The following is a 27,681-nucleotide window of genomic DNA, read 5'->3' on the forward strand; positions in this document are numbered from 1 at the left end:
TTACGTTAAATGTTACAGTTAGAGAAATCTGCGTTATTTCGAGCGTATTTTGTTATAAATATTGACTTTCGTTTATTATTATTAGAACATAAAAGGTAGTATACCGTAGATATGCTTAAGGGCAAAATATAATGTGCTTAATTACTGTAACAATGTTTAACTACATACTGAAGTAAACGCTATAAATGAAACAAAATTAAATATATGTGTAAGTAGTAGTATTTCTTTAACATCGAACTCGCTATCAAGGAATAAACTTGGTTTGCGTGTATTGTATAATACATCGTAATTATTTAACCTCCAACCATAACCACAGACAACGAAAGTAACTGCTGCTGCAATTGCGTTATTACGAGATACGCGTATATATAGATCGAGCAGAATATAATCGATAAGAGGAAATGCTCAGAATCGATTTTCTCAGAAACGAAGCGTCGCCTGAACTCTACATTCAGTTACTTTACGTTTTCGACTTGCTTTTTCGCGTAGAACCACCTCCTGCCCGGTTGTTACGCTACGATTACCACCCCACTCACGCTTAATTTTGATATATCCGCGAGGACCAGATCCGAAGGTTGCCTCGTAAGGAGTAAGAAAGACATCACGGAGGAAAGTAACAAGAGGGACGAAGGGTAACGCGAAATATCTGACAGAGCAGCGGAATACTCTGGGAAGTGACTGGAGGTACGCGAGAGCCTGGGACGTTGAAAGGCAACGATGAAGAACCAAAAGCCGATAAATCAGCCAGTCTAGTCAGAATTAGTTACCGTTCCATTTTGCCACGACGTTAAGTAAGTTCTCTTCCTTCCTCCTTTCCGTCTCCGCCCTGTTCACCCGTTTGCTCCCTCTCGATTTCCTTACTACCGTTCCCTGGCCTTATCTACCCTCCTCTCGGTTCGTCTGCGAGCTCACTTCGTTTCCTCCCCTTTTCTTCGCGGCATCCGGATCCGCGGCTTCATCCTGAGACAAAACCGCGTTGCAACCGCCACGGTTCGCCAGTTTTCCAGAATTCCACGGCTGCCAGACACCAACGTCGGTTTCCGGCGTGGCGTCACCCTCTCTCCGTTTGTTCTATCGATCCCCCCTCTTCCTTTCTACCCCAGAGGTATCGTCTAACCTCCGTCGACGATCGTCAACGATTGGAAATACACGTGATTTCTCTGACGCCGGCAGTCGACGTCTCTGACTGATAAAAGGTCACCTACGATCCTTACGACCGAGAGAGAGAGAGAGAGAGAGAGATTTCGCACACCCCTTGACACGTCGGTAAACGTGAAAATGTAATATCACACGATATACATCACGCCTACCGAACAAACCGCTCCGAGTCGAGGAAAAGCAGCATTTGCCATTCATTGCCTATTTTCTTTCGATTCAACGTGTATATCTTTGTGTATTTCTAAAGCGTTGGCACTGCTAGCAGTGACATTGTTGTATGTTATTTATAGCTTGGTATTCGGTTTGCTTGCAGAATTATTTAGCTATGGAGAAATGGATATTATGTCAGGAACTTCCAAGTTCATTTCTTTTAAACGGGAGACAGAGAGAGAGAGAGAGAGAGATGTGTTAAAAAATGAGAAAAAGATATTTTAACGAAGTCTTGACATTTGCGTTCGATTTAAGTTAATTCTGTGTTCCATTGTTTTTCCACGGCATCCTTGAAACTTTTTTTTTTTATTTATTTATTTGAATTTTACAATTTGTTCAGTAGGACATTTGGTAAAATATTATAGCTTAGTGGTATAATAATATAACATGTGGATGGCTACCCCCAGTGAGATACCATCTTCGAATTTGATTGATTTATTTCTTTACTGAGGTGAGTGTTTGTTTGTTATGTTACGTCCTTTGTAAGATCTGTTGGGTGTTTCCTTTTTAATCTTCTTGAAACTTTGGTCTATTCGGAATGAAATTTTCAAGAACAGACATTTGTGTATTTATTTTCATTATTTTTTAACGAAATTTTAATCTGTTCCATCAAGATCTTTTCGTCGATCGTTCAGGTTCTTTTTATTCACAGATCTCGGGCAATTTTTTCTACTTTTATTTCTTCGAATTTAACAGGAAACTCAATTGGTATAAATATATCGCCATCACTGTATAAAATTTGTGTATTTGTCACAAATCTGTTACAAGAACTGTTTGGAAGCTTGCGTGCAGATTTACATCAACTACGTTTAGTTTCCGACACACGTTTAACAAGTTGCTTCGGCGCGTAAACTTCGTTGCCAGTCACTGTCAGTACAATGATGTAAAATTATTAGCGAAATGCGTTGCTATGATATATCTCGGTTTCCGTTGCCCATCACGGATTCAAGTAGCAGTTCGATTTACTGTGCAATTGCTGATGCAAATTCAAACGTCACGTTTCGCATAAATGTACTACAGATTTCGTTTTTTCTACTTATCTGTCATTTCACTAGTATTAACATTTATACCTGTACTACTCGATATATTATTTTATCATTTATTTTTTATTTAATATTCCAATAGCATCGACGCATAATTTCTTCAACGATCGATATTCACCAGCAATAAAGCATATCTTCGGGATAATTTCAGGCGCAAATCAATCGTAATATAGCTTACCTAACTCTGTCGTCATAAAATTTGAAACAAGCTCGTAGTTAATTAATAAATCAATCAATTAATTCACAGGTAAATCAATATGTATGTAGATGTATGTACGTACTGGTAAATCATATTAAATAGCATACTAGTACGATAACGAATAATTATTGGTTAATGATTAGCACAAACTTAATTATACATACTTAAAACGTTTCGGATAATTTTGAAATTGAAAATAGCCGCATACGGATATCAAAGCGGTATAAATTTTTTCGTTTCGTAATACAGTTAACGTCGATTCTTTCAGCTTTCCTGTGAGAAATTTTATGATCTCAGAAATAAAGATAACAGAACTATGATTCATCTTAATACGATAGCGTGTTTCAAAGTATATGCACCGTGCAATTTTGTTTCGAAAATTATAAAACCTTGTCTGGAAAGTTATTTTACGCCTTGAGAAGCTAATCTAATTTTAATATCAGATGACTGGAAGTTCAGAGATAATGTTATCTCTTGAACATGAGCCGCTATGGGCGAGAGTAGTATGCCGTGTACCTACACTTTAATTTCATGTACTTTGTAAATATGTGAACTGTCGTAAAAACCATATAGAACGAAGTATCAAAATTCAAGCTCCTAAATATCTGTTTTATCCTCTCCTACATATCCATTCTATATTGTATTAAATTGTTTAACTACCACGATGAATTACAAACATGTAGAAATTCTCTAACAAGCTTCCGAAGTATACCTCGATAAAAGAAAGCACGTTGGATATTTTGAAAGAATTTTAAGAAAGAAGATTAACGCAAAAAGTAATTACGATTCTGTTGTGATATTTTTTATTTCGCGAAAAGTATTTGTCATACGATTCGTTTAGACTATCCGTAGCGACTTTAAGTCGTAAAAGCGGAAACTCGCGTAATTATACGCGAATCTTCTATATGTGTGTTTACAATATCGAGCAATGAGAAGGTTGCCCTCGCTTTTGGTTTTTAAAACAGCTTTTAAAAAATGAAAGAGGATTAACTCGTTTCTGAACGCGTTGTTGAGGATACAAGTGTGCTTTCTGCTTAAGTACAGGGCAACTTTCAGCATTTTATTCTTTGTCCTATCGTCACGCGTTTCCGTCAAACAAATGACGAAACAAAATCAGATTTTGAGACGCACTTTACTAACATTTTTAACGAATATTCTTTGCTATTTAATATTATTTACCTGCAAAACAGGGGAAAAGTACAATGATATTCAAAGCTTACTGGATTGTGATTTATCGACGAATCTATTGATAAATTCGGAACGTTTACACAATTGCCAAATTACCATTTAGAGCTCTAGATGGAAATGTCAGTGACAGAAAAGAATTTTCAAAATTTTCTCCGTTTTGAGATACACGGCGTTACATAGTTAAATCTAATCCTCGTGATATTTTAAATCCTCGGTATCATCGTTAACAAGCGCATCACATGCATAGTCGATGAACGTTCTATTCTTTGTACGTTATAATCGCCGTGCAATAGCGACAATATAAACGTGTAAAATATATTCGTCGGATAACGTTACGAGCAAACTGTACATCGACGACGTCAGAAAGTTGAGCGATAATCTTTCAGCTGACCACAAATTGGTATTTTAATTTCCTAGATGGTACACGAGCGGCAATCTCCTCTCTATGCTGGTCTCGTTTGTACAGGCGGACAAAAGGGAAATAGAAAGCATTTTGAAATGCACTTAACGACGCTTATGAAATGAGATACTATTATATGGAGAGTTCAGTGGTTAATCGGTTTAAGTCAAGAGACCGTAAAATAGGGATTCGCGAAGCACAATGAAAGAGGCCCTACACGAACTTCATCAGTGTGCTGTATCGGAAATTATATAACACCTTAAACCGTGAGATAAAGCGGCCGACATATTGCACGGGATAAATTTGTTTCACGCTGGTCTCGATTTTCACTAAGCGCTACGAAATTTCCTCGTCACACGATCCCCTACTCGTACTCTTGTCTTTTCTCTATTTCCGATCGATCGTAAATTATGAAACAGTCAAATCATTTCACAAAACTAACGCTGTACGTAGACGTTGATAAATTAGAAATTAATTAGAGATATCGCTAATTAACTTGAGAAGTTGGCACGATGTTGCGAACAGGCGGCTGAATTTTGAAATGGCACGCAGCGAATACAAAATAGTGGAAAATGGTGCAATTAAATTTCCCGAATATCGTTATCGACGATAAACGCTTTGTGAAGTGAAATAATTACGTTTTTGTCGTACGAAGCCGCTGTACTGTGTTATGCGCGAATGGAACGTACCACAATTTTATTGGAAAGAAGAGAACGTCATCATTTTTGTTTGGCAATTAGTAACATAACGAGTAACATGCCATCGCAAATCCCAGTACATCCAGGCAATTAATCGCCAATTAATTAATTTTTACCAGCTTTGTGTCTTAAAAGCTTAATACGTTCTATGCCGCTTCCTCCGCTTCTTGATAAAGTTGTTAATCGAAATATAATTTGTACGTCGTTACAAAATTATTGTATCCGTGACACATTGTTCGATTACTGTTCTGTAAATTTATATATCCAGCTGCTAAACCAGCGATATCGGAGTTATAATAAACTTTGCGACGAACGTCGATATCAACGATATAGAAAAGGAAACGCGAGTATAAGAAACGATGATGCAATTTTAAAATATGAAAGAGGCAATTTCTCCCAGAGTAGAATCCACGTAACTTTTTACTTTTAGACTAAATTATTAATATAACGCGGTTCCATTTTAGAAGGAAACTTTTTTTTAGAAAATCGTATCGCTTTTTGGAATTTTAAAATCGAAAACTGAGTAAACTTATAGATATACAAGGTGGTTGATAACTGGTGGTACAAGGGGGTGATTCTACGCGAAAAAAGAAGTCGAAAATATAGAACAAACATTTTTTTTTTTAATTTTTCCATCGAGACAACGATCTACAGTGAGATGCGTTATAACGAGACGCGATAAAGTGCACGCGTACCTAGCGAAAATTCAAAGTCGATTTTCTCGAAAACAAAGCCTCGAACGAAACATTTTTATTCTATATTTTCGACTTCTTTTTTCGCGTAGAATCACCCCCTTGTACCACCAGTTATCAACCACCTTGTATATCTATAAGTTTACTCAGTTTTCGATTTTAAAATTCCAAAAAGCGATACGATTTTCTAAAAAAAAGTTTCCTTCTAAAATGGAACCGCGTTATATTAATAATTTAGTCTAAAAGTAAAAAGTTACGTGGATTCTACTCTGGGAGAAATTGCCTCTTTCATATTTTAAAATTGCATCATCGTTTCTTATACTCGCGTTTCCTTTTCTATATCGTTGATATCGACGTTCGTCGCAAAGTTTATTATAACTCCGATATCGCTGGTTTAGCAGCTGGATATATAAATTTACAGAACAGTAATCGAACAATGTGTCACGGATACAATAATTTTGTAACGACGTACAAATTATATTTCGATTAACAACTTTATCAAGAAGCGGAGGAAGCGGCATAGAACGTATTAAGCTTTTAAGACACAAAGCTGGTAAAAATTAATTAATTGGCGATTAATTGCCTGGATGTACTGGGATTTGCGATGGCATGTTACTCGTTATGTTACTAATTGCCAAACAAAAATGATGACGTTCTCTTCTTTCCAATAAAATTGTGGTACGTTCCATTCGCGCATAACACAGTACAGCGGCTTCGTACGACAAAAACGTAATTATTTCACTTCACAAAGCGAATATATTCTATGTAATTATAATTCACAGATAGCTATACCGAAATTCTGATAATACAAAATTAATGTAAATGTAGGGGTAATTTGCCAGGAGAGGGAAACGTTTTGTTACGATAGATTCAAAATATTATACCGCGAATTATTGATACCGCTTGACACAAATTTACTCGACTGCACTCTCTCTCCACACTCTCTAATCATTGTATTTACGCTTTTCAATCGTCGTATCACCGCAACCACATTACACGCCAACTTTCCCGATCATCACATCTATGCAAAACAAATTTAATCACTCATAATGAACAATAATTGAATATGGAAATAAATTAATAATTAACGATACAACAACCGGCGACAATTAGTGGTAATCATTATTAATATTAACGTACTCTGAGTAATGAATTACGCTAATACGATCGTTTTAATAAGCAGCGAAAGAAACTGCCAGCAAATTATTGTTATTATTGCGCTATCTTTAATTAATTATTACGTTGTATTATGCATGCAAAAATCTCCCTTCTTTGATTCATTCGTATAAGCATATTAGCATGTACCGTTGACAATTATTCGTTTGTTTCACTGTTAATCATTATTTACGAATATTAGTTAGCGTGTCGTTATTTCCAGGAGTCCAGAATTAAATATCGAAAATAGGTTGATTAAAAATTGATCAGAGGAAACCAGTGTAATTAAATAAATCGACGCGCATGAATCACCACTATACGTGCACTTTGCGATAATTGCATATTATTTTAATTCTATTCGTATAAAACGATTTTTCCTTCTTCCTATATATAAAAAAAATATTCCTATATTTGTGTTAAAAATACCCAATGCTTAGGAAGTTTAAATTTTAATCGATACGAGATGATCCAATTATTCCAATTATTCGCACAATCACGAAACCAACTTTGTATTCGATCGACAAAGACAATTTAATATTAATCTCTCGGTTTATCATTGCAATCTTTAGCTTTCACGGTATTCGTCGAGGTTGACTGATAAAAGAACGAGTGGATGAATTTGTAATAGAAAAATATATTGAAATAAATAAAGGTATAAGTATAATGTATAAGTTTATGCTGAACCAGACTCTTACTCTCTTAGTGTTACAATACGATAGAATCGATAGGGAGCACGTTCATATATTTATAGCGAAAGGGCATTACCAAAAAAGTTAACCTTGTAGGTCTAGCTGAAGGCTACAGGGAACATAAATAGAAATCTATTTATTAGTTGTTTTGTTCCTACACCTTGTAACCCAAAACATAATTTATATCCAAGGGCACGATAATATGGACCTCTCCCTATTTACAATATTTTTGTTTCACTAGATTTTATTTTCTGCGTAACAGCGGTCTCCAGGTCACGGATATACGAAAATAAAGATGTGGAGTTTATCTTGAAGTAATTACTTCGTTATTAATCCACAATTAAGCTATATACGACGCGAATACAACGCTATATTAGGTTGTCCGAAAAGTGTCTTTCCTTTACAGACACGTCTTTATACAAACATGAAACCTAATCCGTCGAACGTTGTGATCTTCATTTTGATAGAACAAAATCGATCCTACGTAATTCAGCAAAATAATATAAAACGAAAAATGTTGTGCATCCATCATTTCCTTATAAAAGAAACTTTTCGGACGACCTAACACAGATACCGTTCCCTCGTGACAGCTATCTTGCACGGCAATGCAACGACGACGAAAATATATAAAACTAAAATATTTAAAATACATACAGGTAAAAAAATAAGTATGTACCAGGATATCGTTGCACCGATTGCTTTAAAACTTCCTCACCGCCATTAAAGTTGCACATTCGCAGCGCTAACAATTTTTCTGCTCGCATGTTTTCCTACGTCTGTCGTTCCCGTACGTACGATCCTGTCTCCTCGTGCGCCATTCGTCGAATTCCGAAACATCAATAGACGCTCGTTGACAAATATTCGTCGTGCGGAACGAAGCGACGGAGATTTCCTGGTGGAAAGTTCGCCGGGTCCGGAAACGATGGAAGGAAGGCCAGGACCAAAATATACGATAGCGAATTCTCGGCTCGTGTCTGGTGAGCGGCCTTCATAACTGACGAAGCCCGTGACCGCGCGGTTCGTGTTGAAATATCCGCGCGTGAATAATGCAGAAATCCGCAAGAAAATATGAAGGTGCATTACCGAAACGGAACAGGATATTCGCGCGGATATTTCGCCACCGTGGCGATTCTGCTGAGCGAGTGGCGGACATCGGGCCGCGATCTAGCCGAGGATACTAAGCCAGTCGCTTAAATCTACGAAGTTGGTCGGTTACTCGGCAAGACATGGCCAGCAAATGGCGTTCAAATTAATTTCACCAAAGTTCTACCGCCCCTCCCTTTCTCCTTTCTCAACAGTAAATTATTAATACCGTCGGAAGGTTGGTGCCTGCTGACTCGGTTGTCCTCGGTCAAATACGCTGTTTAATTAGGAAATCCGCAGTTGCGGCAAGGCGTGGATTGTCACAACGGTTTTCACCCTCTTGCGGTTCTACGAACTGGCGCGACCTTTTCGCGCGATGACCACCGACCAGACGACAGATTGCCTGTATCGCAACGAAGGCGACGCGACCATCTACTCCGCCGGCTAGTGAAACGAGCTTAAAACAATTCCCACGCGTCGCTCCGACTCGTGCTTGCGTGTCGTGTTGCGTCGACGTGCAATTACCACAGAGAGAGAGAAAGAGGGAGAGAGTAACGCGCCCAGAGTTTTCGAAATTACGCGCTCGAGTCGATTTGACACACGGCGGAATTCCGCCCGCTTTGCGTAACTTCCTTTTTCACACGTCAAGCGATCCAGATGGAGAGATGTGTTTGGTGGTTGGATAGCCCGCTGATATTCGACGAGTTTCCTACGAAACTGACTCTGTTGGTAAATTGAAATTTTCCAAGCACGAGTTTCACAGAAGCATGGATGTGCGTAACGCAAAATGGGAATGAGGTGCGATTAAATTTCGGGAAACCGGCGTTCAGAGTCACAGTTGGACGCCAACGGCCATTGTGTACACGTTTGTATGACAATTTCAGCGAACGAGATTTTAATTAGCCCTGTGCACGATGCCGCGCCAAGGTTCGCTTATGCGCTTGGAATTAATCGCCGCCCTTTCGATCATACCGAGAAGTACAATTTCCAATGATTTTCAATTCTTTACGTTTGACGAGACACTCTGTGCGACGTGTATTCAAACGAGAGAGATACTTTGATGATTTCTCATACGTTCTTCTATCTGTTCTCTGGTTTTCGAGAAAATTCTAGCTAACAAGCTTTCTCCATAGTTTCTTTTCTTCGCTCTTTCGTTTCGCAAGATTAAGCCTCGTTCGGTTTAATTCGAATACCTTGAAACTTATTAATTTACTCGAACCGCTATTCGCTTGATCTGCAATATCCTTTGTAAGGCTCGACGCAGACGACTTTTGTCCGCGCGATTCCAAGTCTTTCTTTCTTTTCCCGGTTAAGAACAACGAAGACAGACGTACGATCGCACGGACAAAAGTCGCTCGTCCGTATCGGGCCTAGTCGAAGCATTCTAACAAAAACAGGCTCTTGTTCGTGATTGTCTGCTTCCAGCAAAGCGAAAGAATGCTCGTACATCTGTAAGATCTGATCGATACATTTCAATTTCTTTCCACCAACAAATTTCTAAATTTCTTATTAAAAAGAAGTTGAGACGGTCGTTCATCGTTTGAGCGATCGTATCGTATTCGTATTCGATGCTTCACTTCGCTCGAATCGTCGTGCTTTTATAGTATTAGGTCGTCCGAAAAGTTTCTTTCGTTTCATGAGGTGATAACAGATGAACAACAATTTCTGTTTTATATTATTTTATCGAATTAGACGCGATCCATTTCGTTATATTTCTATTATTATGTTCGTGCATAATTCGATAAACCAATACAAAACAAAAAACATTGTGCGTCTATTATTTCCTTATAGAACGAAAGAAGCTTTTCGGACAACCTAATATTTACACGAATTAATCAACCAGATATTTTTCGATACAAAGTTCGGGTTTAATCGCGTTTGTAAATTGGATGCGTTTACACGATGTTCTTCTTAAATTTAGAGAAGCTTTTAGCGACAGAAAAACACGGTTCGGTGGAAAATGACGGGAAGAACGCAACAAGATCCGAAATTACCGTGTTCATAAAGCTGTCATACCTTTTAGAGTGTGGTTTTCTTGCGAGCAGAAAACCATATTATTAAACAAAAGATACCGTGGAATTGAAGGCTAAAGCAGATGTTGTAGGTCGTTTATTAACATTTCCGAGAAAATTGGAAATTCTCGAGGGTCGCTGTACATATACCTGGTATTTTTTATATTAGCGATACGCGTACGCTCGTGTTAATAAGGATCAGATATAACGTAGTGAAGTCAAAAATATCCAAACGAGAAGCTTTTCAAAATAGAATATACGTGAATCGGTTTGAAAAGAGAAGCGAGCAAATATTACTCGTAAATCCGTATAGGAAATAATTCGATATTAATATACGATCGAACGCGTGAGCCGCACGACTTTCATGAATAAATCTGCGATAAATAGGAAAAATTTAATTCGTATAATTAATCAAAGTACGGATAGTACGTTGGAACAATACGGGTTGCGTGAGCAGAGGGTTAATAAAAGTTCTTTTGAATACAATTAACAGTAACTACGTTCTATCACGGAATTACCCTTACATAATTGTACAAATTGCAATGGACCTTCATGTTACATGCCAAGCTTATTTAGCATATCCATTTAATGAACATACAGCCTAAGCAACAAGACTATAGCTTCTAAACTGCGTACATCGTAGACCTTATAAACTACATTAAAGTGTTGAATACTTCAGCTTGGACTATCAGTCCGGAAACCATTACCTTAATGTAAATTAATTTTATCAAACTTATCGTACGAAGAACAAAGGCGTACTACTTTGCATTTTTTCTTGCTTCCGTATCAGGAAATCTATGATGAACGAAACACACACTGTACACACGGATATATTTGTTTGTATCGATTTGGAATTTCGAATTTGCAGCTACTATGTGTTTACATTTTTACGCTTTGCGTATTTTGTCCGTTTGTTCTTTCTTTGCCCAAATTGACGAAAATGTCAAAACAGATTTACATTGCACTAGAAGATTTTCAGATTTTTTTGTGACACGCATTTCCCTCTTTTATACCTCGTTTCAGAATACAAAGAGACATAAATAGACTGCGGATTTCTATACAGTATCGTATCTTCGTGAAGAGAACTAAGGAAATGGAACTTGCGTGGTACTCTGTTTCGGCTACTAAAAATTACGACGAGAACTACCCCCTTTTCATTTGCATTCTATGGATCGCTGCACCTTTAAATTCGCTATAAATGCACGAAAATCCGTAGTCTATTTATAAGGAAATTCGTGTAACGAACAGCGCGATTGTCGATAGGATTCCTTCAACTAATAATTCAATGCGTTCTCGTACCTCGTTCATTCTCCGTACATAAGCAGAAAATAAAAACGCTTAATAATATATAATTCTTGGAGCATTTACGAGCTCGATAAAGGGAGGAAGCCGAAGAACATCCTTCTCTTCTCTTCGATGCGTTGCAACAATAGTCCGAAAATAAAGCAGTCGATCTTCGTCGAAGCAATCGATAGACCGTCCGTTTCCGATTGTTAACTTCTCGATATAAAACGCTCTCTTGTCCCTTGGTTCAGATCTGACGTCTGCATCGGCTACTCGACGAATACATTAGGCTAACCATAGGGCCATATTCTTTCCAAGTAAGCAGACGCATCGATCGTCATAAGTGAATTCGCCCTTTGGATATAACCGGAGAGACGCACTTGGAATACTTGGTGGCCTCCTAAGAATTTTGAGAGGACGGCTCATGAATGCAAATTAAAACGTTTACCCCGCTCCTATCGCGCACCTCTTTGCTCATTCCCGTTATTTGACTTGCCGTATAAGCGGTGTTCAAAAGTCGATAAGCCGCTGCCGCGGTTCCCTCAGAGGACTTAAATAATGAATGCGCTGGTAAACAGCTTTACTTGCTCAACATTCTTCCGGTCTTCTATACGTTCTCCTTTTTCACTCTGAATTTTTCGCTTTTTACCGGGCTGCCATATTTTTGGCAACTTCTATGCAGCTTCTATTTAGCGTGATTCACAAATGCACGTTTCAGAACGGACGAACATTGCGTTATCGTCGGTTCGATTAACTGTCGATGCATGGACATAAAATAGAGAAGGCTCTTCCAGAGTTGATAATGGATATATATATATAACTTTTATTACCCAAGAAGATATATGTAAACTCCCTAAGATCGCAGGAAGATAGTAAATATCGTATTCGTTCATATATCTTATTAATTATTCGTGTATCGTTGATATGAGTCGAACAAAATGTCCGTGTACTTAGAAACGACAGTGTAAGTTAGCCAAAATGTTAACTTATTATCAAACGTCGAATACACTCGTCTCGAGTATTTACATTCGTGCAAAATATATAAATGCGCATTTATGAATCATAGTGTATATCGGGCAGCCGGTTGAAATCGTGTAGAAAATTCGGCTGGTGAAAATTGTGGAATTATACTGATTTCGCCGAGTTAAACGTGGAAAAGGTGCGCGTTAATTTCGGTACGGGTCTTTCCTATCGTTAAATAAAAACCGCATTAACGTCGAAAGTGAATTAAAATTGGCGAATCGCGTGGCTGTTACCGGCGCGGCACGATTATTCAATTAGGGCGGGTACTTGTCGTGGCTCGGGCATTTCCTTGTATTTTTCTGACTAAAGCGGAGACCCCGACCAGCTCATTAATTTCCTTCGCCGCGGAGTATTGTACGATTTAACGAATCGCTCGACAACGCTCGCGTTTGTTGACCGCTGCGGATTCGGTCGCATTGCTCGTTTCTCGCTTATGTAATCTGCCGTTTCCGCGGAAATTGGCCACTAACGAAGTGAAACGGCACCGTAATCGCGGCAAGTCTGCGAGACTGCCGCTTGCTAACCCAGTTATCGAGGAATTTACGAACGGATGTAAAAATATCTTCGTTTACTTTGTCACAGCTTTTGATACATGACAATATAAAGATAATATACAATGTTAGAACAATTCAGGTAGTAGCGGCATATAGATTTTTAATTTACATTTAATTATAATTGTAATTGTAATTGCAATTAATTATAATTACATTGAAATATAATTATAATTTGCATTTGTATATATATATATGTATAAATATAATTTGTATTTAATTGTAATTGCATTTTTATAGAGTTTGATATCGATGTTTGTGAATTGCTTGATATAAAGTGGGTATCTAAACTTTTGATTTAAGGGCAGGGGGGGGGCGTAACAACGAGAGAAACGAGCGATTTTGATGAATATTTGTTCGAAGCAAGTACTACTAAATTGTAATACTAAATAGAAGTTGAAATGTAATTTTTTAGTTAAATTGTTCCGATTGTTTAGCAACTTTCTAAACTGGCGTGTACGATAATTGAAAAAGTAATTGATCAATCAATTTCGAACGAAACTCGTTCACTTTGTTACAAATTGCCGTTCATGGATCAAACCTCAAATTTCTATTCCATTATTTATTTATAATGCCTTTTTGGATGATACACGTTCAATTTACCTGCCGGAAAAGGTACATTTTTTTCGAGACGTTAGAACTTCAATTTTTCACGGTTTCCTCTCAAAAATAGGTTCAGTCGTAGAATAGTCTATCGAACTTGAAGAAAATTCCTTGACTTTTACACTTTAACGACTATGAACGGACGTTGTACTGCACGCCGACCACGTCAAACGACATTTCATCAAACATAATCACAAGGCTTGCATAATGTGCAATAAACAATAAGAAGAAGTGAAATAAACAAATTGCACTTACACTACGTACAGTCCAAAGAGTTCCACATAACCAGCGGTAGTTAATCTAAAAGAAAATCATAAAAATCACTTGCTTTTATCGTTGTCACACGAAAATCCCTCTTCAAATGTTTAATAAATCAAATGCAATAAGCATGAAAGCTTGAAAATTAAAGAAGAGTAGAATTATAATTAAAAGTTCAATTATGCGTATAATAAATCACGAAACAGATCTGTTTCTTTTCGATGTACATTAGTAAGAAGGTGATATAATTTTTCGAATTTTCTATACGTTCAAGTAGTTAAAAGAAAATTTGCTTTCGCAATCGACTTAGAGAATAGCTTACGCCTACTTTAATTAGGCAATATGACTGTACTACGATAAGTCAATGTTATAAACTACGATTTAATGGTCGAATATATGTATCTTATTTAGCTGTAATCATTGTCAAATAAATCGGGTTCTACGAGCAGATACATCAATAAACATCAGGTATCAATATATTATGTCTTAATTTTCTTCGTCAGCTTCGCGTTATTAAAATACATAATTTTGACGTAAATCGTAGCGGAGATACGTTAAATTGAAGCGGAGATATTGCACTGCAATCAATATTAATGGAGAGTTAAATGATCGAATCGTGATATTCTGTGATAAGCTATAGCGTCGCTGAAAGTTATTTGTCATAACATAATAACGCACTTCGTATCATCGGTTTACCAGAAGCTTGATATATCTTAATTCTTTAGGAATTCTTTGAAAAATTTGTCTCGTCGCGTATATCACGCTGTTATTCAAACTGTTGGAGATGTAGCGCCGTTTCAAAGAAATAAAAAGCAACTGCGGTCGTCTTAACGAGGAACGTGCCACTATGAACAATATTTTCGATATGCTAATAATCTCGAGAACGATATCCAGATATACGTTCGTAAGACTGTGATTCAAACACTCATACAAAATTCATAAGCCATCGTACATATCACTTCGCTTTTTTACTTCTCATGCGGTAAATCCTTGTCGTATCATATCTTTTGGATTTCAAGCATTCAAGAACCTCCTTACAGCCTTTTTATCTTTTATAATCTCATCTTTTCTTATGCCGATTTGACGAACACGGCGTAACGCGTTAACGTAAGAAACGGAAGAGACACGATAGAAACCAGACAGATAGAAACCGAAGAAAGATAATAGAGACGAGAACGAAGAGATAGCTTTGTTCCACGATTACGCGTAACTCTTTTTCTATATTCTAATCGGATATGTACAATCCATGTAAAATCGTTAAATAAGCTGAAAACGTTTCGTCGAGTCTGTTAAATACGAGACTGAGTGACGAAATTTTACATTTGCTATGAAAACAGATTTCACGCCATCATCGTGCGTACAATTCGTTGCCTTTGAAGCGTCTATGTCGCATGTCCTGCGTGGCCAACTAATTACGCAAACAAGCCAATGAACTAAAAGGACAATAAATTAATACTCTTTGTATCTGGTAATTAACATGGAGCCAATTAATTAAAATCGCGAGCGTTGCCGCGAGACAACTTATCGGCAGCTATCTCACGAACATTTCGAGAGAATTCTTTGTGCGAAGAATTCGCATTAAAACGACCATACTTCGTAATTTTCATTTCATTGAACACTAGATTTCACGACGAATGTTAATAAAAGAGAAGCCAGCTCCAATGATCTTGGATTTAACCGCGTGTGCCCGGCTCTCAAAAGCCTGAGCTTTTTAACTAATATTTCCACGATAAATTTTCAAGCCATTCATGAACACTCACACCATCGTACGAGGAAAATTGATTCATCGAATGTTCTCTTAAAATTGTTGAAATTTATTAAGCTACTTCACAGAAATAATTTCTCGGGCGTAAGTTAAGAGGGGGTTGTAGAAGGGATGATGAGGAATATTCGTGCGTAATTTAGTGCGGATAAATCGAGCTATATAGAACCTTTTACCTGACACGTATACGTACGTATTTTAACTTATATGTGTATAGAGAGAGAATACAGTCTAATTATGAGATTTTTGCGCGTAAAAGAAGGGTTGAAGGAACGTGACGAGACCCGGGCAACTGCTATTATTTCATGTACAGGGCGGTTGGTAACTGGTGGTACAAGCGGAAAGGGGGTGATTCTACGCTAAAAAAGAAGTCGAAAATATAAAATAAAAATTTTTCGTTCGAGACTTTGTTTTCGAGAAAATCGACTTTGAATTTTCGTTGGGTACGCGTGCACTTTATCGCGTCTCGTTATAACGGATCTCACTGTAGATCGTTGTCTCGATGGAAAAATTAAAAAAAAAAATTTTTATTCTATGTTTTCGATTTCTTTTTTCCCATAGAATCACCCCCTTTCCGCTTGTACCACCAGTTACCAACCACCCTGTATAATTACTAATTGCGTCGCTGCATCATACAGTTACGAATTATTCACATAATGATGCAACCAGTGGCGAATCTTGAGAAAATGGAATCCACTGGCCTTGACATATGTTGTCAAGGACACTCTGCTGAACAACCTGCCGAAATATCTAGCCATCGCTCGTTATTCTTCGATAATTTATTAACAAAATGATTACTACGTGCATCGCATTCCACCTATGCGTAAATATATGCGACTGCGAACACGCACATAGCCCATACGACAGTCACGTTTATCTGCCAGGTTTTATTTCAAAGAAACGCTGCACGCGTTGCTCGCACGCTCGTAAAAATCTAGTCCAACCCAATACCAATTCTACATACGAGCGTAGGGGGGCCGATTTTCGACGAAAAAACTTTTTTTCTTAAAAATGGCCCGCCCGTTTCACTCACGTGTGGAATTGGTATCGGGTTGAACTAGATTTTTACGAGCGAGTGGTAGCGAGCGAGCAACGCGTACGGTGTTTCTTTATGATATGCACAGCATACGTTGTTTTTTACAAATCTTCTTTCGTTAATGATTTTTTAAACGATTACGGACAATGGCTGAAATCTTCTGGGGGTTACTGTTCTTGACAACATATGTCAAGGTCATTAGTCTACTAGTAATATTCGTTTTTTTTTTTCTTTTTTTAAATTCTCCTCCGTTTGAAACTCGATCGAAGTTTGATAACTATACCGATCGACAAAGCAGCAATGAAAAAAGTTAAACAGTCGCTTAACAGTCCTGCATTTCGTTGTATCCACACGTAACGTGCTTTGTTATCTTGTTTTTTTTTCAGCGTCACTGTGCGATATCGTTTTCAACAGTGACTCGACGAAAACAGGGATAGTCATGTCACCAGGATATCCGAAACCTTATCCACCAAGGACGCACTGTACATACGACTTCCAGGGACGGGGAAAGGAACGAGTCCAAGTGGTGTTCCAGGATTTGAACTTGTATCATTCGCCGGTTGTATCGGACACAGCGAACGAGTAAGTCTCTGTTTACCATCTTACGTTATATCGTTGCCGACATACTCTGTCCACTCAAGATCGTTGCAACGTACCTGCACCTTGAAATTCGTTCTTTTATTAGCTTACAACGATACGACCACGAAAATTATCTCGTTATTATCGAGAAATTATCGATGATCGTGGAAATCGAAAAAGGAAGAGAAGCGACGTCGAAGAGAACAAACGTGAATCACGATATTTGTCGTTGCAAACTAAAAAGCATTTTGCTCGTACGTACTTTTGTTTCTGCAAAAGTAACGAAAATATCAAAGTGGGCGATATAGACGGAACGCCCTGTACGCACAGGGTGTTCCAGATTTTAACAGCCAAACGTTGTCAATACGTGGTATGGTCGAAATAAGAAAAAGATCGACACGAACGTAAGTCGTTGAAAACTTTATTAAAAAGTTATGGCAGAGATGTGAAATACGGAGGGAACGATAGTAGCAGACTCGCGGTTACTGCGATATAATACAGGAATACACCAACGATATTTACGTTCACTCTGTTTATGCAAACGTAACTAATTCTTCATCTCGAAATGTTCACGGTTCTTGACAATACAAGATTGACAGCGGCCGAAAATAGAATTTATTATCCCTCGCGAATTTCATTTCTACCTTGTTTCGTTTCAACGAATCTAGCATTTTGAGATGCAGAATTAGTTACGTTTGCATAAACAGAGTGAACGCAAATATCGCTTATCCGTTCTTACGTGATATCGCAGTAACCGCGAATCTGCTACTAAATTCCTTTTGTGTTTCATACTTTTTTTTTATAACTTTTTAATTTAAATAAAAGCTTTTTATTTAAAACGAAGCTTTAAAACTACCTATGTCTGTGTAACATCTGTCTCTCATTTAGTTCCATGGAATATAACGATAATAATGTCTGGCCGTTAAAAATTTCACGATATTATATATATATATATATATGTATAACAAAATAACGCTACCATCCAATATAAACGAATCTGTAAATATCAGTTACGCGAGCAATTGTGTGCTCAAAATATCCTCTGAAACTTATCTCGGAGCTATCCTTTATAACCCTCAATCGTCATGCACTGTACGTTTGTAGACTTATCTTGGTATACCTGCTCCTGAGCACATAGTACTTATAGCTGCCACTTAGTCATACTAATATCTGTACGTATTCTTGGTAGCTTCGCTTTTCAAACATCGCTCTCATGTGCCACTTGCGCGATATTCATTGGCAGAGATACGTTCCAGGCACGTGTTTGTACTGCAGACAAAATCATGAAAGTCATAAAAATTGTGAAATTCAACGGATACCTGTTATACCGACCTGGATAGGATTTTACGAAATAAAAAGCTTGGACAGCTGACCCATTTGTCAGTTAAAAACCAGAAATGTTATAGAGTATGACTAAACTGACATAGTTTTTCCTCTGGACAAACATGATCTTTCTTGTTTGTAATTTTATGAAAAATTTATAGTACAAAACTCTACGATTCATAATGTCTCGCTAACGTATTTTATTTTATAGTTATCGTATCTCTGTGATAAAGTGGCAATTTGTATTCGAAGAAATACGATTCTTCGAAAGGAGCAAAATTTGTCCAAAATTATGGGACTCTTCCGATTTTTCTTATTGTTTTATTATTATTTTTCTTTTTTTTTTATTATTGCTCTTTCGCGTCTGTTTTGACGCGTTCCTCTTTATATAAAGCGAAGATTTTTACGATTATCCGTCAGATTGAAACGTTAAGTGGGCCACATTTCTACGAGCGATACTCAAATGAGTACGTAGCAGTAAGGAGAAAATCCTCCTTATGATTTTAACGTTCATAAAAAGTTCCAAACTGAATGACCATAATTTTTAGTGAAACAGACTAGCATAATAAAATAAAATCCAATAACATTAATTGGATTTTTAAAGTAGCCAGCAACACGTTATACTTCTGGCTACTTATAGTCCTTACATATAAACTATCTATTATATTATAAACAAATTATGAAAAACCAGAAAAGGAAATAAAATAAAGCAAGGCCCGCGATAGGATTGAAGACGTGTAAAAAGGTATGGGTGCGTGAATCATTCGTCGAATCAATCAGTCGTGTTAGATTCTTCGTAGTTTTAAAAACATGAAAATATCGAATAAAACACATGCATACGATTCACGTACAGAGCACAAATTGTAAAACAATTTTTTATTGTTTCGCGTTTGAAATCGTAGAATCACTCGTCGAACAAGTAAAAAACGATTATTCGTTTAAATGCGTCTATTACTATGTCGATCTTTTCAACAACCAGCAAAGAGAATTTGCAACCTTACAAAAGGTACTACAAACGTTTGTAAAAACACGGAAGAGCAGAAATTTTGATACGTAATATGCATTTAATCATCTAAAACGATGAATTTCACCGCAAAAATGCCGATCGAACAAAATTTCAACCAAACGAAGGCATTTACAAAATTGATCGAAGTACCTTTTGATTTAAAGGCAAACTGAATCGAACCTAATCCAAGCAATATACGAAAGTACACGGTATAATACGTACTGTTTGCAACGACTTAAATCTGAATAGTAAAAAGAGCAGATACGTAAAAGTAAGTACTACGGCCTCTGCTTAGTTTCTCAACGCTGCATTCAACCTCGCGTAAAAAGAGTGTCGCAATAATCCCTCGTTTTAACTCTCTCTCTCTCTCCCTCTCTCTCTTTCTCTTTTTGTTCCGTGCAGTTTTTCCAACGCTGAAAAATTAGAGTCAACAATGACAAAAGTCCGTACTCGATTTCTTTATCATGGAACACCATTAGAAGGTCCGTGAAAATACGGCTTTGGCGGTGAACGCGTTAAAGTTAAAAAGGCATCACGTCGATAATGACGGAAAAGAACTAACGGGGCCGGATGAGCGAAGCGGTGTTCCAGTGACGTCTTCGGTGTGTAATCAAAAGCCAATGTAGAATTTGGCAACTGCGAATCCAAACGATGCTTGACGTACCTTCAAATACAATTTGCACGAAGTGCATCGAGTGGCGATGGCCGAATTCCGCCATTAGCGTGCCGATTGATCGACGAGTTCGTTTCGTTGTCCGGCGACGAGGATCGGACGTTCCTGGAATTCTGCTTGTCCTTGTGAAAAGCACGGGAACGGACAGTTGTGATCGATTTCACCAACGCACGTGTGTAGCGTCTGTAAAGGGATTGCGTGTATCGTGACAATGCGCCAATATACAACCTTGTCCACGATTTTTTTTTTTTTTTTCTTTTTTCTTTACCACTTACGCTGATTGGGAAAGAATTAATTGCTGTCTAATCGTCAGTTCGCTAAGACAATTACTAACTCGCGAGGATCGCCGTTTTTTCTTTCTCTCTCTCTTTCTTTGTTAATTCATGGAACGACAGATAGAAATTTTAGATTTCAAAACTTTTATAATAATTAGATGTGTTTTGTTAGTAGTTTTGTTAATAGTTTGTTAGTAATAGTATATATTAGATTAGATGTCTATTGTTAGTTGTCGGGTGTGTCGTGAAAGAAGCGAACCGAAATGTTCACAAAGCGTCGAAACGAAAGGTACGTTTGAAGCGGAAAAAATCAGGAATATGTCAAGAGATGAGAAGTTTGTGCGGTTTATTAGTGAAATTGTACTGCGAGCTTTGGAATTTAATTAAAACGAGTTTGACGGTAAACAGGCTACGCGGAGATTGGTTTGAGTTATTATATCGATATATTCTATCATGTAGCTATAATTATGGAGAGCTCTATTATCTAGAATTTATGTATGTTTGTTTCGCAAAGATAATCATTCCATTAATTTGTTTAACGTACTGTAACCACACCATGGTATAACGTTAACGTTTAAATATTTATTCTATCCGAAATTGGAATTAAAATTACATAAATCGAACGACATTCCTCAGACAGTTTAAACTATTTATTCTTATAATAAATTTCCCAATTACATCCCTCGCGTCGTTAATTGATCGACATGGAAGAAGAATATCGTGAGTTTCATCGGAAATTAATAGTCAAAAACGACACTTTCTACCTTTCTAACGAAATTGCTTTATATTAATTAAATTATAGATTTAGATTACCCGTTAAAAATTTACTCGCGCATCTATTCTTTACCAACGAAGCTCGTTTCGCTACTGAACGTTTACTAATCGATTTTCTAACCCTCTGTAAAATGATTACCAACTTGTTTTGTAAGAATTATCAAATACTTCAGTATGTATATAGTAACGTTTAAACCGCGGATACTTATGCAAATTCATATTTTTACGATTATAATTGGAAAGATAGAGAATTGTTTTGCCTATTAAACATCATAACGAATACCATACCGTGCGTGTTTCATATACATTTGCGCATTATATGCATTTTATGCATTTTTGCATTTTCAGATTTTCTAGAAATGCATGAAAATCCGCAGTCTAATAATGTTGAAAGACGCGCTTGTAAATATATTCGTGACAGAATGTAAATTCGTACAGAATGATTCTCCAGCTAGTTAACTCAAAAGCGGCATCGTCAATCACATGACGGTGATAACGCCATATCCCTACGTGTAATCTGTCATCGAAGACTGCTATTGCCTGTTTCATGGTACAGACGACTGTATGCGTGTAAAATGGTAACGAGAATGCGTGATTTGTGGTGTGATCGGCGACACTACCTTTAAGTTAACTAACAAGAGAGAGAGAGTATCATACTGTAAATTTCAGAAACACGAGATACATGAAAAGTCGTAGTATACGTTGCAAGGTAATCGTTCCTTGTATCGAAGAAAATTCCGTATAAAATTAATGACTGTGAAAAATAACTTTAAAAGTTTCTTTCAAATTTACTCTATAGAGCGTTATTGTTGCTATCCACAAGATAATAAAATAGCACATAGCGGCCATTATCCCAAACCTCGTTAACTTCGTTAAGCAGGGGGCAGGTCATGCCATAAATTCAACCATTAACTGACCTGTCAGTTTATTAACCACTGTAATAGAATCACGCTGACCAACAGATTTATGTTGCGGCGTCGAATCCGCTAGTCATACGATTGTCTTCCCCGCAATTTTCAAATCCGATCAACTCGTGTAAATATCACCGATCAATTAGCAGTAACGTTATGCACAATGATCGAAATCTCCATAAATCCGCTATACTTTCTCGTAACGTCTTACGATTATTCCCGTTCTAACGACAAGTTTACGCGTGATACTGGTTTGACAGAAGCAGATTTTACCGAAAGATACGATGGAAATTGTATGGAAAGTTTCAGCCACTGTTCCTTACCTTCGATATTTGATAAATTTTTGTGTCCATTAACGTTCTCACTGCATTTCTACCAATAACAAACAAAAGAACGCAGCGCAGTTGAGATAGGACGATAGCCATCGAAGGAGGTACAATTGCAGCGAAAAAGGACGCGCGCAACGTCATCTTATTTACCGTATTCTACGATCTGATTTAAGTTCGACGCAGGATTTCCTCGCTCGACATCTTGACCGATCTGCCGAAGATTCACGATCCATTGTGCTCGTGGAATGGAAAAGAGAGCGTTCGCCGTGTGTAGAGCTGTGAAAGGTAAATCGTGAGACGAGCTTCGCAGAGCTTCGCAAGCAAGCGAACGAGAAACGCCGATCGGGAAGGAGATACTCAACTGGAGAATGGTATTCGGGGAATCTGCCTACAACAATGCTTTCCTGACAACAGCAATTGCGATCGGTCATCCCCTCGTTCATTTTCCACGTGCCTGGCCTTAAACGCAGTTTAATTGCCGCTGGCACGTTTCATCGTGCGGTCACTCGAGTAATGTTTCTCTGGCTATGTAATTGTTCCCGGTTGCATTTCAGGAAAATCGAGATAATCGCGTGTAACAACATCGTTCGTGGCAACGAACCGATACGACCCGACGTTGGCAAAGAACGAGAACAACTTCAACGAAATAAATCGAATCGATCGTACCGCTGGCAAAAAAGAATCGCCGAGTTCTTCTCTTTCATTACTCTCTTTCTGTCTGCTTGTCTGTCTGTCTGTCTGTCTCTCTCTCTCTCTCTTTCTCTATCTCTCTCTATATTTTTCTCTGCTTCCCTCTGTCTCTCTCTCTCTTTTTGTTACGATCTTAATTGCTTTAATATCAACTTGGTTGATATAGTTACGAGATAGTTAATAATCGTGGCAGCTGTTGCAAACTCGTTAATGCATTGTACATTACAGGCCCCTTTGACAGACGCCATAACTTGCGATATAATATGGAAAATTATATCACAACTTGAGTCGGATATTCTCTAAAGCGATTTTCAATTGAAATATAAGATTACTAAACCGCGGATTTTTATGTCTTTATAGGAAATTTGAACGAGCAACGTTGCACAGGATGCATGGCGTTGCATACCGTCGCATTGCACGGAATACGAATCGAGCGACGTGTTTACGCTCTTTAACTATATTTCCTCCGTATTTTCGTCCATCGTAGAATCATTCGATAAATACAATTCTAGTTACACGACTCTCTCTGGTAAATTAACGAGTCACAGAACTGAATAATTTTTCAAAGAAACGTTCCTGCTTGTGTACGTGTCGCGTTCGATGTTAACCATGTTGCGACGAAGAAGAAATAATAATTTTATGGGCGAAATTAGCAAAACAAGAGGAAGGTTCGTGGTTATTTAATTTGAGTATTCGTGACTCATCTTTAATTCTGTAATTCATTATCCTAGTTGGCGTTGAGGATAGCGTGATAATAATTCACTTCGTTTATATCACTGTATGAATTATTTATAAGCTTGCTCTCATTATTACGTACACTTTGCTTCACCTACTAAAGAAGACGAATTATTCCAATTATTATTATCAATCTTCAGGTATAAGACGGCCGGAAAAATTCTGCCGATATCGACGCGATTCTTTCGAGTCTATTTTCTATGGTGGCGGAAATATCAACTTTGTGCGGAGCCGTTTCTCTGACGCGAATTACGCGTAAACGATGCAGCACTGTGTCGTGTAACGGATAATGCTGTTCTCTACGCAAGCACGTTGAAATGAAGTTTTTGATAATTAAGTTATCATTTTTTTTAAAGATATGACGCATATACTTTAACTTTAATAATTTTCATTTAATAATTAATAATACAATTGAGTGCGATATATTTTAAAGCCCGGTACGACACATAGACCCACGTCACAATTTTCACGCTCATAGCTCGATGTTTTTCAAATTGCTCTTCGTTTTCTATTTTGAAGCGACATTTTCAGCTTGAAGATCCTACAAAATTATAAGGATACGAATCGGCATGTTAAAAGGAGCATCTAATATCGGTATATTTATTTCAAGGGAAAGCAGCAATTGATATCTGACACTGTCGTATCAAAAACAAACACTATATATTCTGTCTGTATGTTGTTAACACTGTTATAGAACGTTGCAAGGATAAGAAAAATGTGAAGCGAGACGGACGAAAAAGATCGTTTAATTCAAAGGCGCTTCGTAACGTAAGATGACATCCGCGAAAGCCACTATAGTGATGCAACGTATCTAAAAGGTTAATTTGGCGGAAAATAACAATGAAAGACAATGAAACCTCGCTAACTCGAGCCTCCGTAACTCGAAAACTTTTATAAGACTAGAATTTTGTTCGTTCTTCTCGGTTTCAAAGCGAAAATCTCTAGAAGTTGTAATAAAACTTACTTTAACTCGAATTATTTGCCACGTGTCCAGATACATTATTTTATCTTTGTAACTCGAGCTTCGAATAGCCACTGCAAGTCGAACTTTACCCACATAACTCCAACTTCTATCGCCGCTTCCTCTGCGACTCCAAATGTACCTATAGCTAGGCTATATGTCACAAGATGCGAGAAACCAATTATTCGATGTCGCCTTCTCTCTTCCACCTGTTAGGATTGTCTCGGATAACGGATAAGAAGACAAATATAAAACGACACAGGCTGTCGTTAACGTTAAAGTTAATCGTTTTTCGTCGGTCGAACGCGTAATTCCTATCGTCCTCCACGTCTTTAACTTTTGCATTTATTTGCGTTGCATGAAACGAGTTCGAAGGGAAAGCTTAAAATATACTAAAAGTTCCCGAGAAGGGGGATATAATTGTGGCTTCGTACAAAGCTTCTCTGTGTCGAATTTTCATTTGTTAAACCTCTTTTACTCGGAAGTCTAAACTTCGGTAAATCGAAGATTTTAGCTGGCTCCTGCTCGCTGCAAGTTGGAATCGCCGACTGTAGCAGAAAATAAATTACGCAGCTGGAAATATTAAAAGAGACAAAGAAAGGCAGCGTGTCTAAGGAATAACGAAAAGAGGGCCAGGTTAATCGAAATCTGTCGGTGAACGTGACAAATCTCCAAAGTCGATTTTCTCGGACAACAAAAATTTCTACAAATTATCTACGTCACTCTTTCGAACTACATTTATAAAACGAGTAATTACTTTTCCAATCGTATCTTCCACCCGATTTCGGTAGAAAAATTAAACGTTATTTCCTTTAACGAGTTTTTAATTCAAATAATAAGAATTCCCCGATATTTCGATGGAATATTTTATTTTAGGAAATGAAAAATATCACGGTTATAATATTTATTGCTCGGCGCTCAACGAATTCATATAAAATAGATTGTGTCTTCAAAGCCAATAAAACATGGGACAGCTGGAGGTAAAAAATCCGAAAAGCAGTAATTTTATCTGGCAAAGGTAAAACGAAAATATAGAATAACCTTTTTTCCCCCGTATGAAGCTTCGTTTCTGAACAAATTGCTGATACAAATGGAGAGAATATGCGCAGTTATACGTGCGTGATTTTACTTATAGCTTGGTTTAATAAATATCAATGAAAACTAATACGTACTCATTCGTACGTACTACAATTCCAGCTTGTTATACCGAATAATGAAAAATGACCAATAAAACAAAAGCATAATTTTACTCGAAAATTGTTATTTATTGCTGGAAAAATTGTTGCAAACGATTCTCATTTTTATGTCCACGTAACTAAGTTTTATGTTATATTCCTATATGTTGTATTTCTATATTTCGTAGTATATTTTATACTTTATATTTTCATTTATATTTTATGCCTTGCCACTTTGTTTTCAAATATGCGCAATATATGGAAGAATATTTCTTCTTTCCTGAGTCTGTGATTATAATCTCGTCGACGTACACAGATGAGTTATTGCGGTTCTATATTGATAGGTTCGCAGGCTGTGATAGTCAAGATATTGCGCTTTTACGATCGATCCAACAAGCGTATCAGATATTCTGAAGCACCGCAACATATTTTCAATTATTATCCGATAGAAACTTTTCACAATGCAAGATATTTCGGGAAATTGTCACAAAAGTTAGGTACATAGGTGGAGAAAAATAAAGATTCTAAATGTTTAGATACTTACAGCCTTACCAAGGAAGATATAAAATATTTTACTTTTTTTCATTTAGGAATGTTTGATTTCGTACGTAATTCTCTCTGCATCGTATTCGATACAATGTACCTCTTATTGAAAATAAATGTTAACAATTACGTTACGTACGATGATATTTATTTCTCATAAAATATCGGAAGTGTTTATCTTTTTCTATCTTTTTCTATATTATTCGCCATGAATTCTTCGTTATTTTACTACACCGTCGAAGAGTTAAATATTTTTTCCACATGCCTGAACATTGAAATATCTTCTTTTATCACTCTGAATAATCAACAAGATAAATTCACTTTATAAACCAAATACAAAACACCGTGGGCAATATTTGCATTAAAAATAAATAATTTTTAACCATGAAACCATTTCGTTCTCCATCTTTTATTATTTAACGGACAAAAACGAGCTGCGAGCAAAGTACGTAGTTTGTGGTAATATCCATTAAACGAAGGTACGAATGATAAAACCATACACTGAAACAAAGACCGCATATTTAATGAATTGTCAATATTGATATACTCAGACACGAATCTATCTGTGGAAAAATGCCACGATATATTTTCGTTGTATGCTTTTACGTAAAATCACAGGTAGCAGGATTGTGTGACAGGTCATTGATTAAAATCCACGCGTTC

General features: G+C 37.2%; 1 protein-coding gene across 3 annotated transcripts in view; it reads left to right on the forward strand.

The window, feature by feature from the left end:
* The window catches only part of LOC100748598 (suppressor of lurcher protein 1), a 531,082-nt gene that overhangs the window by 439,431 nt on the left and 63,970 nt on the right, over window positions 1-27,681 (forward strand). For all 3 annotated transcript variants that reach the window (XM_033319041.1, XM_003486834.4, XM_033319042.1), the window contains exon 9: window positions 17,431-17,626. In XM_033319041.1, coding sequence (XP_033174932.1) covers window positions 17,431-17,626 — 196 coding nt within the window. The remainder of the gene's footprint in view (window positions 1-17,430; window positions 17,627-27,681) is intronic.

This window comes from Bombus impatiens, unplaced genomic scaffold (assembly GCF_000188095.3).
Source record: "Bombus impatiens unplaced genomic scaffold, BIMP_2.2 scf_0135, whole genome shotgun sequence".
NCBI lineage: Eukaryota > Metazoa > Arthropoda > Insecta > Hymenoptera > Apidae > Bombus > Bombus impatiens.